Source organism: Oncorhynchus gorbuscha, linkage group LG10 (genome assembly GCF_021184085.1).
Source record: "Oncorhynchus gorbuscha isolate QuinsamMale2020 ecotype Even-year linkage group LG10, OgorEven_v1.0, whole genome shotgun sequence".
Classification (NCBI taxonomy): Eukaryota; Metazoa; Chordata; class Actinopteri; order Salmoniformes; family Salmonidae; genus Oncorhynchus; species Oncorhynchus gorbuscha.
In genome coordinates, this window is record NC_060182.1 from 14,885,985 (window position 1) to 14,901,233 (window position 15,249).

A 15,249-nucleotide genomic window follows, 5' to 3' on the forward strand; every position below is an offset into this window, starting at 1 on the left:
CCACCCTATTCCTGCTTAACAGGAAGGAGAAAAGCTCACAACAGAACAGCGCTGTAACATTCAGCTATTTAGAATTCTTTGTAAACAACCAAGAATCAAAACAACAATTGAAGACTAAGGAACACAGTCAGGAAAACATAGATTTCTAAGTTCAGATGAGTTTTCAAAAGTGAACCTTCGTCAAAAGAGTTCAGAAGTCAGAAGTGAAAGTAAACCTTCATAACAGAGATAAGCAGTGAGAAATGGCCTCGAAAGCTTCTCTCTCCGAGGATGATTTCTCCTGTCCAGTATGCTGTCACATCTTCAAGGATCCTGTGGTCCTGTTGTGTAGCCACAGCTTCTGTAAGGCCTGTCTGGAGGAATACTGGAAACAGAAGACATCTCGGGAATGTCCAGTCTGCAGACAGAAATCATCAATGGAATTCCCCCCCAGTAACCTGGTTTTAAAGAACCTGTGTGAGGCCTACTTACATGATAGAAGCCAGAGAGCTTCAGCAGGGCCTGAGGTGCTCTGCAGTCAACACAGTGAGAAACTCAAGCTCTTCTGTCTGGAGGATAAACAGCCCATCTGTTTTGTGTGTCAAACTTCCAAAAAGCATAAAAGCCATGACTGCTGCCCAATAGATGAAGCTGTACTGGATCATAAGGTAGGAGATGTATTTATCACTACAATTAACAAAATCGGTACCGGTGCCCCCTGTATATAGCTTCCACACTGACTCAGTACCGGTGCCCCCTGTATATAGCTTCCCCACTGACTCAGTACCGGTGCCCCCTGTATATAGCTTCCCCACTGACTCAGTACCGGTGCCCCCTGTATATAGCCTCCACACTGACTCAGTACCAGTGCCCCCTGTATATAGCCTCCACACTGACTCAGTACCGGTGCTCCTGTATATAGCCTCCACACTGACTCAGTACCGGTGCCCCCTGTATATAGCCTCCACACTGACTCAGTACCGGTGCCCCCTGTATATAGCCTCCACACTGACTCAGTACCAGTGCCCCCTGTATATAGCCTCCACACTGACTCAGTACCAGTGCCCCCTGTATATAGCCTCCACACTGACTCAGTACCGGTGCCCCCTGTATATAGCCTCCACACTGACTCAGTACCGGTGCCCCCTGTATATAGCCTCCACACTGACTCAGTACCAGTGCCCCCTGTATATAGCCTCCACACTGACTCAGTACCGGTGCTCCTGTATATAGCCTCCACACTGACTCAGTACCAGTGCCCCCTGTATAAACCTCGTTATTGTTATTCTTATTGTGGTACTTTTATTATGACTTTTTATTTTAGTCTACTTGGTAAATATTTTCTTAACTCTTCTTGAACGGCACTGTTGGTTAAGGGCTTGTCAGTTCAGTTTGCATTTCATGGTAAAGTCTACACTTGTTGGATTTGATTTGACTTACAGTATGTGGGTAGCAGGTAGCCACCCACGGGTCGCTCTTGATAATAGCAGACTTTTACCATCCTCTCCAAGGGTGTCTCAGGTGGAGTTGGGATGTACAGAAACCACCCTTCCAATTCACATGTGTATTAATACACACTTGTATATGTTAGAATATAAGCTCCCGCCTAATTGTGTTTTTGTATGTGCATACAGTCAATGTGAATTAAGATCTGTGTGCTAATCCACTCCTTTTACACACTGTACCTCTTTATAATGCTGTTTCATTCCAGGAGAAACTCAAGACTGCACTGGAGCCCTTACAGGAGAAGATGAAGGTCTTCAGAGAAGTTAAACTGAGCTGTGATCAAACAGCCAACCACATCAAGGTAAGAATACAGAGTGAAGCTGAGATACAATGATACTGTGAAGATTCATCATAACCCTGTGGAATATTGATATTGATGATTTCTTTGACATTCCTCTCTACTGTCTCCAGAGCCAGGCCCAGCACACAGAGAGGCTGATTAAGATGGGGTTTAAGAAGTTTCATCAGTTTCTATATCATGAAGAGAGAGCCAGGATAGCTGAACTGAAGGAGGAAGAGGAGCAGAAGAGTCAGATGATGAAGAAGAAGATTGAGAAGATGAGCAGAGAGATATCATCACTTTCAGACACAATCAGAACCATAGAAGAAGAGCTGGGAGCTGAGGACATCTCATTCCTGCAGGTAAGGACTAATCTACCCCTGATAAATCAACTGCCATATCAATTATGAAATAAATATTGTAGTAATTGATTTTCTAAGATCAATGCATCTTTAAATGTGTTATTTTTTTCCCCTACAGAACTACAAGGATACAGTGAAAAGGTAATGGGACTTTATTATGTCTCTCTCTTCTCTGTGGTTCTGTATCAAACCCCACAGCAACACTGACTCCTGAATGTTCTTCCAGAGCCCAGTGTACACTGCCAGATCCAGAGAGGGTTTCAGGAGCGCTGATCGATGTGGCAAAGCACCTGGGAAACCTGCAGTTCAGAGTCTGGGAGAAGATGCAGGGAATAGTTCACTACAGTGAGTAGGTCTTTGAGATATAATGGGTATTAAACACTGTGTGTACAAAACATTAAGAACACCAGCTCTTTCAATGATTTCGACTGACCAGGTGAAGCAATGATTCGTTATTGATGTCACTTGTTAAATCCACTTCAATCAGTGTAGGTAAAGGGGAGGAGACAAGTTTAAGAAAGATTTTAAATCCTTGAGACAGTGCCATTCAAAGGGTGAATAGGCAAGACAAGATATTTAATTGCCTTTGAACTTGATGTGGTAGTTGGTGCCAGGGACACCAGTTTTAGTCAAAATCTGCTGCAACACGGATGGGGCTTTCATGCTCAATAGTTTCCTGTGAGTATCAAGTATGAGCCACCACCCAAAGGACATCCAGCCATATTGAAAGAACTGTTTGAAGCATTGGAGTCAGGATTGGATTGGATGGGCTAGTATCCCTGCTTCCGACACATTCTAGAGTCCTTTCCTGACGAATTGAGCCTGTTCTGATTGCAGAAAATATTAGGAAGGTGTTATTAAATGTTTTGTACACACTGTATATTGGACCACCACTATTACTCTCCAATACTGAAAAAATAGACAGTGAATGATATTTAAAATTACTTACATACTGTACATTTATTTTGTACATTTACAGAGGATCTTCCAATAAGTAATCAAATCAAATGTTATTGGTCACATACACATGGTTAGCGGATGTTATTGGTCACATACACATGGTTAGCGGATGTTATTGGTCACATACACATGGTTAGCAGATGTTATTGGTCAAATACACATGGTTAGCGGATGTTATTGGTCACATACACATGGTTAGCGGATGTTATTGGTCACATACACATGGTTAGCAGATGTTATTGGTCAAATACACATGGTTAGCGGATGTTATTGGTCACATACACATGGTTAGCGGATGTTATTGGTCACATACACATGGTTAGCGGATGTTATTGGTCACATACACATGGTTAGCGGATGTTATTGGTCACATACACATGGTTAGCGGATGTTATTGGTCACATACACATGGTTAGCGGATGTTATTGGTCACATACACATGGTTAGCGGATGTTATTGGTCACATTCACATGGTTAGCGGATGTTATTGGTCACATACACATGGTTAGCGGATGTTATTGGTCACATTCACATGGTTAGCGGATGTTATTGGTCACATTCACATGGTTAGCGGATGTTATTGGTCACATACACATGGTTAGCGGATGTTATTGGTCACATTCACATGGTTAGCGGATGTTATTGGTCACATACACATGGTTAGCGGATGTTATTGGTCACATTCACATGGTTAGCGGATGTTATTGGTCACATTCACATGGTTAGCGGATGTTATTGGTCACATACACATGGTTAGCGGATGTTATTGGTCACATACACATGGTTAGCGGATGTTATTGGTCACATACACATGGTTAGCGGATGTTATTGGTCACATACACATGGTTAGCGGATGTTATTGGTCACATACACATGGTTAGCGGATGTTATTGGTCACATACACATGGTTAGCGGATGTTATTGTGACTGTAGGGAAATGTGCACATACACTACCGTTCAAAAGTTTGGGGTCACTTAGAAATTTCCCATTAAAATAACATCAAATTGATCAGAAATACAGTGTAGACATTGTTAATGTTGTAAATTACTATTGTAGCTGGAAACGGCAGACTTTTAATGGAATATCTACATAGTCGTACTGAGGCCCATTATCAGCAACCATCACTCCTGTATTCCAATGGCACATTGTGTTAGCTATTCCAAGTTTATCATTTTAAAAGGCTAATTGATCATTAGAAAACCCTTTTGCAAACATGTTAGCACAGCTGAAAACTATTGCGCTAAAGAAGCAATAAAACTGTCCTACTTTAGACTAGTTGATTATCTGGAGCATCAGCATTTTTGGGTTCGATTAAAGGCTCAAAATGGCCAGAAACAACGACCTTCATTCTGAAACTCGTAAATCTATTCTTGTTCTGAGTAATTAAGGCTATGCCATGCGAGTAATTTCCAAGAAACTGAAGATCTCGTACAATAGTGTGTACTACTCAAATCAAATCAAAGTTTTTGTCACGGGCACCGAATACAACAAGTGTATACCTTACAGTGCTTACTTATAGGCTCTAACCAATGGAGCAAAAAAGGTGTTAGGTGAACAATACGTAAGTAAAGAAATAAAGCAACAGTAAAAAGACATGCTATCTACAGTAGCGAGACTACAAAAGTAGCGAGGCTACATACAGACACTGGTTAGTCAGGCTGATTGAGGTAGTATGTACATGTAGATATGGTTAAAGTGACTATGCATATATGATGAACAGAGAGTAGCAGTAGCGTAAAAGAGGGGATGGCGGGGGCTGGGGGAGGCACACAATGCAAATAGTCTGGGTAGCCATTTGATTACCTGTTCAGGAGTCTTATGGCTTGGGGGTAGAAACTGTTGAGAAGCCTTTTTGTCCTAGACTTGGCACTCCGGTACCGCTTGCCATGCGGTAGTAGAGAGAACAGTCTATGACTGAGGTGGCTGGGGTCTTTGACAATTTTTAGGGCCTTCCTCTGACACCGCCTAGTGTAGAATAAAAGTCCTGGATGGCAGGCACCCTCTGTAGTGCCTTGCGGCCGAGCAATTGCCGTACCAGGCAGTGATGCAACCACTCCGGATGCTCTCGATGGTGCAGCTGTAGAACCTTTTGAGGATCTCAGGGCCTATGCCAAATCTTTTTAGTTTCCTGAGGGGGATAGGCTTTGTTGTGCCCTCTTCACGACTGTCTTGGTGTGTTTGGACCATTCTAGTTTGTTGTTGATGTGTACACCGAGGAACTTGAAGCTCTCAACCTGCTGCACTACAGCCCCGTCGATGAGAATGGGGGCATGCTCGGTCCTCCTTTTCCTGTAGTCCACAATCATCTCCTTAGTCTTGGCTACGTTGAGGGATAAGTTGTTATTCTGGTACCACACGGCCAGGTCTCTGACCTCCTCCCTATAGGCTGTCTTGTCGTTGTCTGTGATCAGGCCTACCACTGTTGTGTCATCTGCAAACTTAATGATGGTGTTGGAGTCGTGCCTTGCCATGCAGTCGAGGGTGAACAGGGAGTACAGGCTGAGCATGCACCACTGAGGAGCTCCAGTGTTGAGGATCAGTGTGGCAGATGTGTTGCTACCTACCCTCACCACCTGGGGGCGGCCCGTCAGGAAGTCCAGGATCCAGGTGCAGAGGGAGGTGTTTAGTCCCAAGATCCTTAGTGGTGAGCTTTGAGGGTACTATGGTGTTGAACGCTGAGCTGTAGTCAATGACTACCATTCTCACATAAGTGTTCCTTTTGTCCAGGTGGAAAAGGGCAGTGTGGAGTGCAATAGATATTGCATCATCTGTGGATCTGTTTGGGCGGTATTTCTGGGATAATGGTGTTGATGTGAGCCATTACCAACCTTTCAAAGCACTTCATGGCTACGGACGTGAGTGCTACAAGTCTGTAGGGATTTAGGCAGGTGGCCTTAGTGTTCTTGGGCACAGGGACTATAGTGGTCTGCTTGAAACATGCTGGTATTACAGGCTCAATCAGGGACATGCTGAAAATGTCAGTGAAGACACCTGCCAGTTGGTCAGCACATGGCCGGATCACACGTCCTGGTAATCCATCTGGCCCCACAGCCTTGTGTATGTTGACCTGTTTAAAGGTCTTACTCACATCGGCTATGGAGAGCGTGATCACACAGTTGTCCGGAACAACTGATGCTCTCATGCATGCCTCAGTGTTGCTTGCCTCGAAGTGATTTAGCTATTCTGGTAGGCTCGTGTCACTGGGAAGCTGGCAGCTGTACTTCCCTTTGTAGTCTGTAATAGTTTGCAAGCCCTGCCACATGAGACGAGCATCGGAGCCGGTGTAGTATGATACAATCTTAGCCCTGTATTGACGCTTTGCCTGTTTGATGGTTCGTCGCAGGGCATAGCTGGATTTCTTGTAAGTGTCCGGATTAGAGTCCCGCACCTTGAAAGCGGCAGCTCTGCCCTTTAGCTCAGTGCGAATGTTGCCTGTAATCCATGGCTTCTGGTTGGGGTATGTACGTACTGTCACTGTTGGGACGACATCCTTGATGCACTTATTGATAAAGCCAGTTACTGATGTGGTGTACTCCTCAATGCCATCGGAAGAATCCCGGAACATGTTCCAGTCTGGGCTAGCTAAACAGTCCTCTAGTTTAGCATCTGCTTCATCTGACCACTTTTTTATAGACCGAGTCACTGGTGCTTCCTGCTTTAATTTTTAGCTTGTAAGCAGGAATCAGGAGGATAGAGTTGGGGTCGGATTTACCAAATGGAGGGAGAGCTTTGTACTTGTCTCTGTGTGTGGAGTACAGGTGATCTAGAATTGTTTTCCCTCTGGTTGCACATTTAACATGTTGATAGAGATTTGGTAGATGTCACGCCCTGGTCGAAGTATTTTGTGTTTATCTTTATGTATTGGGTCAGGCCAGGGTGTGGCATGGGGTTTTTGTATTGTGGTGTGTTTTGTCTTGGGGTTTTGATGTGTATATATTGGGATTGTAGCTAGTGGGGTGATCTAGCAAAGTCTATGGCTGTCTGGAGTGGTTCTCAATCAGAGGCAGGTGTTTATCGTTGTCTCTGATTGGGAACCATATTTAGGCAGCCATATTCTTTGAGTTTGTCGTGGGTGATTGTCCTTAGTGTCTTTGTTCCTGTCGCTGCATTTAGTTGACAAGTATAGGCTGTTTCGGTTTTCGTTACGTTTATTGTTTTGTAGTGTTTGTGTTATTTCGTGTTTACGTTTGTTTGATTAAACATGGATCACAATCTACACGCTGCATTTTGGTCCGACTCTCCTTCACCGCACCTAGAAAACCGTTACAGAATCACCCACCACAAACGGACCAAGCAGTGTGTCAACAGGCAGGAGCCACAGGAGAGGCTACAGAGGCAGCAGCAGCAGGAGCAGCAGCAGCTGCAGTGGGAGAGGCTGCACCACCTGGAGAAATGGACATGGGAGGACGAACTGGACGGTAAAGGACCCTGGGCTCAGCCTGGAGAATATCGCCGCCCCAAGGAAGAACTTGAGGCGATGAAAGCTGAGAGGTGCAGGTATGAGGAGGCAGCACGGCGTAGCGGATGGAAGCATAAGAGTCAGCCCCAAAAATTTATTGGGGGGGGGGCTCAGGGAGAGTGTGGCAGAGTCAGGAGCCAGACCTGAGCCAACTCTCCCTGTTTATCGTGAGGAGCCAAGGAGGAGACCAGAACCAGAGCCGGTGTTGGAGGTGAGCGAAGCAGAGACTGTGAAGGAGTTAATGGGGAAATTGGAGGAGAGAGAAATGAGGGAGTTGCTGTGTTGGTGCTTTAAGCATGGAATTCGCCCGACGGAACGTGTCGGGATTTGATGGCACCTGAGTTAGCACTCCATAACCGTCCTGAGGTGCGTGTTAGTCGGCTGGTGAAGTTGGTGCCAGCCTCACGCACCAGGCCTCCTGTGCACATCCCTAGCCATGCACGTCCTGTGCCAGTACTGCTCTCAAGATCTCCAGTACGCCTTCATGGTCTAGCCCATCCTGTGACACCTCCACACCCCAGCCCTCCGGTAGCAGCTTCCCGCACCAGGCTTCCTGTGCGTGTCCTCGGTTCAGTTCCACCAGTGCCAGCACCACGTATCAGGCCTACAATGCGCCTCTCCAGCGCTGTCGGAGTCTCCCGCCTGTCTAGCGCTATCAGAGCCTTCCTCCTCTCCAGCGCTGCCGGAGTCTCCTGCCTGTTCAGCGCAGCCAGAGCCTTTCTCCTCTCCTGCGCTACCGGAGTCTCCCGCCTGTTCAGCGCAGCTCGAGCCTTCTTCCTCTACAGCGCTGCTGGAGTCTCCTGTCTGTTCAGCGCAGCCAGAGCTGTCAGTTTACATGGAGCAGCCAGAGCTGTCAGTCTGCAAGGAGCTGTCAGTCTGCAAGGAGCTGCCAGTCTGCAAGGAGCTGTCAGTCTGCAAGGAGCTGCCAGTCTGCAAGGTGCTGCCAGTCTGCAAGGAGCTGTCGGTCTGCATGGAGCAGCCAGAGCTGCCAGTCTACATGGAGCAGCCAGAGCTGTCAGTCTGCATAGAGCAGCCAGAGCTGCCAGTCTACATGGAGCAGCCAGAGCTGTCAGTCTGCATGGAGCAGCCAGAGCTGTCAGTCTGCAAGGTGCTGCCAGCCTGCATGGAGCAGCCAGAGCTGCCAGCCTGCATGGAGCAGCCAGAGCTGTCAGTCTGCATGAAGCAGCCAGAGCTGTCAGTCTGCATGAAGCAGCCAGAGCTGCCAGTCTGCAAGGAGCTGCCAGTCTGCAAGGAGCTGCTAGTCTGCAAGGAGCTGCCAGTCTGCAAGGAGCTGCCAGTCTGCACAGAGCCGCCAGAGCTGCTAGCCTACATGGAGCAGCCAGAGCCGCCAGTCAGCGTGGAGCAGTCAGAGCCGCCAGTCAGCATGGAGCAGCCAGATCTTTCAGTCTGCCAGGATCTGCCAGTCAGCCAGACTCTGCCAGGATCTGCCAGTCAGCCAGACTCTTCCAGATCTGCCAGTCAGCCAGACTCTTCCAGATCTGCCAGTCAACCAGACTCTTCCAGATCTGCCAGTCAACCAGACTCTTCCAGATCTGCCAGTCAACCAGACTCTTCCAGATCTGCCAGTCTGCCAGACTCTTCCAGATCTGCCAGTCAGCCAGACTCTTCCAGATCTGCCAGTCAACCAGAATCTTCCAGATCTGCCAGTCAACCAAACTCTTCCAGATCTGCCAGTCACCAGGATCTGCCAGTCGGCCAGGATCTGCCAGTTGGCCAGGATCCGCCAGTCAGCCAGAATCCGCCAGATCCGCCAGTCAGCCAGGATCTGCTGAGACCACCAGCCAGCCAGGATCTGGTAGATCTATCTACCTGCCTGAGCTTCCTCTCACTCCTGAGCTTCCTCTGACTCCTGAGCTTCCTCTCACTCCTGAGCTTCCTCTCACTCCCGAGCTTCCTCTCACTCCCGAGCTTCCTCTCAGTCCCGAGCTTCCACTCAGTCCCGAGCTGTCCTTCAGTCCCGAGCTGTCCTTCAGTCCCGAGCTGTCCTTCAGTCCCGATCTGCTCCTCAGTCCAGTGGGTTTCTGGGTGAGGACTACTAGGCCATGGTCGGCGGCGAGGGTGGACTATCCAGGGACGCGAGGAGAGGGGACTAAGACATTAACTGAGTGGGGTCCACGTCCCGCGCCGGAGCCGCCACCATGGACAGACGCCCACCCGGACCCTCCCTATTGTTTTGAGGTGCGTTTGGGAGTCTGCACCTTGGGGGGGGGGTTCTGTCACGCCCTGGTCGAAGTATTTTGTGTTTATCTTTATGTATTGGGTCAGGCCAGGGTGTGGCATGGGGTTTTTGTTTTGTGGTGTGTTTTGTCTTGGGGTTTTGGTGTGTATATATTGGGATTGTAGCTAGTGGGGTGATCTAGCAAAGTCTATGGCTGTCTGGAGTGGTTCTCAATCAGAGGCAGGTGTTTGTCGTTGTCTCTGATTGGGAACCATATTTAGGCAGCGTTAGTGGAATTTCTAAATTCCTGTATGTTTTGTAGCCAAAACCAAATTCGCACTCATTCTAATTCATTAATGATTTGTAAGTTCATTAATTATGCATGAAGTAGATTGAGACCAGCCTTAAAAGCCAAAGGTAACAGCGTTTATTTCAAGAGAGTACTGACCCAAAATACAAAGAACATTACATTTTAAAGAGAGAACATAAAATGACGTCATTAGTTTCACACACTCTCTCCGACCCCCACAATAGCGCAGTGTCTTTAGGTCTGGAGACCTTCTTCTACTCCCCTCATAAAACTACATTCCAAACTGTCTAAAAGATATACTTTTCTCCACTAATGGAACACAAAACAAACATTCTTATCTGTCTGAAAAGATACATCATCCTTCTCCCTTAAACCCGCAAGGTACAGACAATTAATTCGTTTTTCTTACATTTTCAGTAACAGCTTAACCAAGAACCCATACATTTCATACCATAACATAATAGTATTAGAATGGTTCTAATTAAAAATGTATACATAATTAATAATTTCAACTATAATTTCCTCCAACAGGCAGCCATATTCTTTGAGTTTGTCATGGGTGATTGTCCTTAGTGTCTTTGTTCCTGTCACTGTATTTAGTTGACAAGTATAGGCTGTTTCGGTTTTAGTTAAGTTTATTGTTTTGTAGTGTTTGTGTTATTTCGTGTTTACATTTGTTTGATTAAACATGGATCGCAATCTACACGCTGCGTTTTGGTCCGACTCTCCTTCACCACACCTAGAAAACCGTTACAGTAGAACTGATTTAAGTTTCCCTGCATTAACTTCTTATTTCACTTATCCAGTGAAATATGTCCGAAAATTGAAACTACAGAATTATAATTATTTAACTTTCATAAAATCACAAGTGTAATACATCAAAATAAAGTTGAACTTCTTGTTAATCCAGCCGCTGTGTCAGATTTCAAAAAGGCTTTACAGCGAAAGCACACCATGCGATTATCTGAGGACAGCGCCCCGCATACAAAAGTATGAAAAAATATTTCAACCAGGCAGGTGCGCCACGAAAGTCAGACATAGCGATATAATAAATGACTTACCTTTGATCTTCTTCTGTTGGCACTCTAAAAGGTCCCAAATACATCACAAATGGTCCTTTTGTTTGATAATGTCCTTCATATCCATAAAAATTCAGTTTAGCTGGCGTGCTTCAGTCAATAATCCACCGGTTTCCCTCCATCAAAAGGCATACAAAATTAATCCCACACGTTACTAATAAACTTTTCCAAACAAGTCAAACAACGTTTATAATCAAACCTTAGATACCCTAATATGTAAATAAACGATCAAATTTAAGAAGGAGAATCGTTATTGTCTTTACCCGGAGAAATATACAAAAGAACACGCTCTCTTCCATGCGCTTGGAAACACTACAGCCAAAATGGCAACCACCTAGAAAAACTTTCTGGCTCATTTTTCCAAAAACCAGCATGAAACTCTTTCTAAAGACTAGAAAGCCATAGGAACTGCAATCTGGGAGGATTTTGCCTTATATTAAACATAACAGTCATTGAAAACAGTGGTAGACTGAAATATTGTTTTTTTTTGGGATGGTTTGTCCTCGGGGTTTCGCCTTCCATATCAGTTCTGTTATACTCACAGACCTAATTGTAACAGTTTTAGAAACTTTAGAGTTTTCTATCCAAATCTACCAATTATATGCATATCCTAGCTTGGGCCTGAGTAACAGGCAGTTTACTTTGGGCATGCTTTTCATCCGGGCGTGAAAATACTGCCCCCTACCCAAGAGAGGTTAAGGTCTTCGGCCACTATGAGTGACTCCTCTGGATGAGTGGTTTCCTGTTTGCTTATTTCCTTATACAGCTGACTGAGTGTGGTCTTAGTTCCAGCATCTGTCTGTGGTGGTAAATAAACAGACAGGAAAAGTATAGCTGAAAACTCTCTAGGCAAGTAGGGTGGCCTGCAATTTATCACAATGTACTCTACTTTAGGCGAGCAAAATCTAGAGACTTCCTTAGATTTTGTGCACCAGCTATTGTTTACAAATATTCTCACCCCCACCCCGGCTTACCAGAGTGTGCTGTTCTATCTTGCCGGTGCAGCGTATATCCCGCTAGCTGAATATTCATGTCGTCATTCAGCCACGATTCCATGAAACATAGGATATTACAGTTTTTGATGTCCCGTTGGTAGGATATTCGTGATCGTACTTCGTCTAATTTATTGTCCAATGATTGCACATTGGCAAGTAGTATTGACGGTAACGGCAGCTTTCACAGTCTCCTTCGCCAGGGCCTGACCAGGCATCCGGCTCTTTGTCCTATGTACCTGCGTCGCTTACTCTTGCTCCCTTTTGCTGTAAAATATGGTGGCAGAAACATTATGTACAAAATAAGTTTTAAAAAACACATAATAGCACAATTGATTGGACCCCCGTAAAACTGCTGCCATTTCTTCTGGCGCCAACTGTCTCTAACCAGAATAGAAAGAGGAGTGGGAGACCTCGGTGCACAACTGAGCAAGAGGACAAGTACATTAGAGTGTCTAGTTTGAGAAACAACATCAACAGTGAAGAGGCGCCCCCTGGATGCTGGCCTTCTAGGCAGAGTTCCTCTGTCCAGTCTAAACATCAACAGTGAAGAGGCGCCCCCTGGATGCTGGCCTTCTAGGCAGAGTTCCTCTGTCCAGTCTAAACGTCAACAGTGAAGAGGCGCCCCCTGGATGCTGGCCTTCTAGGCAGAGTTCCTCTGTCCAGTCTAAACGTCAACAGTGAAGAGGCGACTCCGGGATGCTGGCCTTCTAGGCAGAGTTCCTCTGTCCAGTCTAAACGTCAACAGTGAAGAGGCGACTCCGGGATGCTGGCCTTCTAGGCAGAGTTCCTCTGTCCAGTCTAAACGTCAACAGTGAAGAGGCGACTCCGGGATGCTGGCCTTCTAGGCAGAGTTCCTCTGTCCAGTCCAAACGTCAACATTGAAGAGGCAACTCCGGGATGCTGGCCTTCTAGGCAGAGTTCCTCTGTCCAGTCCAAACGTCAACATTGAAGAGGCGCCCCCTGGATGCTGGCCTTCTAGGCAGAGTTCCTCTGTCCAGTCTAAACGTCAACAGTGAAGAGGCGACTCCGGGATGCTGGCCTTCTAGGCAGAGTTCCTCTGTCCAGTCTAAACGTCAACAGTGAAGAGGCGACTCCGGGATGCTGGCCTTCTAGGCAGAGTTCCTCTGTCCAGTGTCTGTGTTCTTTTGCCCATCTTACTCTTTTCTTTTTATTGGCCAGTCTGAGATATGGCTTTCCTTTAATCAGCACCACAGTTTTCAGCTGTGCTAATATAATTGCAAAAGGTTTTTCAAATGATCAATTAGCCTTTAAAAATGTTAAACCATTGGAACACAGGAGTGATGGTTGTTGACAATGGGTCTCTGTACGCCTATGTAGATCTTCCATTAGAAATCAGCTGTTTCTTGTTACAATAGTCATTTACAACATTAACAATGTCTACACTGTATTTCTGATCAATAGATTTTATTTTAATGGTAAAAGAAATGTGCTTTTCTATACAAAAACAAGGACATTTCTAAATGACCCCGATCTTTTAAACGGTGGTGTACGTAACACAAAACATACAACACATAGCATTATATATCATATGCAGTAATATATTCCCCCTTCATTTGAATTAATCCAGTGTGTTTGTGTTCTCTCTGTCCAGCTCCAGTTACTCTGGAACTCAACACGGCCCACCCAGATCTCATCCTGTCTGATGATCTGACCAGTGTGAGATACAGTGATGAGAAACGGCAGCTTCCTGACAACCCAGAGAGGTTTGATAGCCATAGAATGGTCCTGGGCTCTAAGTGTTTTAACTCAGGAACACACAGCTGGGACATTGATGTTAGGAAGAATAAAGGCTGGGACCTGGGTGTGATCACAGAGTCTGTCCAGAGGAAGGGATACAATGGTTATTGGCATAGATCCTGGGGTGTGTTGTTTGGTGGTGGTGATTATAACACACATGTACCAAAGCAGCCACTCACTCCCCTCATAGTGAGACAGAATCCCCAGAGGATCAGAGTGCAGCTAGACTGGGAAGGAGGAAAGCTGTCATTCTCTGACCCTGTCAATAACACACATCTACACACATTCACACACACTTTCACTGAGAGAGTCTTTCCATACATCAGGAATCTCTGTTTTCTCCACCCTCTGAGAGTGTTACCAGGGAAGGTGTCTGGATCAGTGGATACTGTCTCTATCTGAATCAGGGACTAACAGGATGTAAATGAGTCAGTAACACCCCTTGATGTCCTTCATTAAGATTCTGACAGAGGGAGGACACACTGTGATGGAGATTATCATTATCTGACCCACCTGTTACTAATATAGAATGAATATGTAATCTGTTCTTTGCTGGTTTTATTTTTTACCACATTTACATTTTGTCTGGTTGTTTTAACCCCTGCAGTATGTATCCCAATAAACTTGGGCTGCCTGAACGGCATTTGGCGTATAGTGTTGTGGCCTCGGACCATCCCTCTGTTAGCTATCTTGTAGACAATGACACCGTTAATGTATGTCTGTAGAGTGCAACACATTTTCAACCAATAAACATGTTTGAATTACCTGGAGCTGCTTCCATCTGTGTTAGGATTATGGGGTTAAAGGTCAGCTGTATACTGTGTACACAACAGACAACCAGTGGTTTACACAGACACACACAGACCTGGGTGCGTGGTTGACCAGGGGCTCAGCGTGATAACGGGGGAACTTGTAGGTCTTAAACTCCTCGCTGGTGGTAATCCCAGGCCAGGTCAACTCTGTTGGTGTGCCAGACAGACAGACAGACAGACAGACAGACAGACAGACAGACAGACAGACAGACAGACAGACAGACAGACAGACAGACAGACAGACAGACAGACAGACAGACAGACAGACAGACTCAATTTCTACAACCCTTTTGCCTCTTTCTGGGAACCACAGGTTAACATTAGGAAAAGTATATAATCTATCATTGTTTCAGTTACTGTGACATAAAGCCCTTGATATAACCTCACTCACCCATGAAGGGACATAATACTGTTCAGTCAGGATATCTAGTCAATTCCAACGTCCCATTGTTATCTAAAGTTCCTCTTATGTCACATAAGGACAGTGTTTTACACAAAGCCAGTTTGACTGACAGGTGGTCCCTGGGAACAGCAGACCCTCTCCAACTCCTCTAGTTAGCAGTGGATCA

At 45.8% G+C, this 15,249-nt stretch overlaps 1 protein-coding gene across 1 annotated transcript; it reads left to right on the plus strand.

The window, feature by feature from the left end:
- The first annotated feature begins 9 nt into the window (after positions 1 to 9).
- LOC124045013 (zinc-binding protein A33-like) lies at positions 10 to 14,662 on the plus strand. The gene is made up of 6 exons (XM_046364216.1): positions 10 to 647; positions 1,691 to 1,786; positions 1,897 to 2,127; positions 2,246 to 2,268; positions 2,354 to 2,472; positions 13,723 to 14,662. The coding sequence occupies exons 1-6, from the start codon at positions 243 to 245 to the stop codon at positions 14,268 to 14,270; spliced, it is 1,422 nt and encodes a 473-aa protein (XP_046220172.1). The 5' UTR covers positions 10 to 242; the 3' UTR covers positions 14,271 to 14,662.
- Positions 14,663 to 15,249: the final 587 nt, after the last annotated feature.

What these genes read in the sequence shown, in the direction of transcription:
- LOC124045013 (XM_046364216.1), top strand. Translation starts at nt 243, where the DNA reads ATGGCCTCGAAAGCTTCTCTCTCCGAGGATGATTTCTCCTGTCCAGTA. An exon ending in AAACAGCCAACCACATCAAG is followed by an intron (nt 1,787 to 1,896) that starts GTAAGAATACAG and finishes TACTGTCTCCAG; the next exon opens with AGCCAGGCCCAGCACACAGA. An exon ending in AGGACATCTCATTCCTGCAG is followed by an intron (nt 2,128 to 2,245) that starts GTAAGGACTAAT and finishes TTTCCCCTACAG; the next exon opens with AACTACAAGGATACAGTGAA.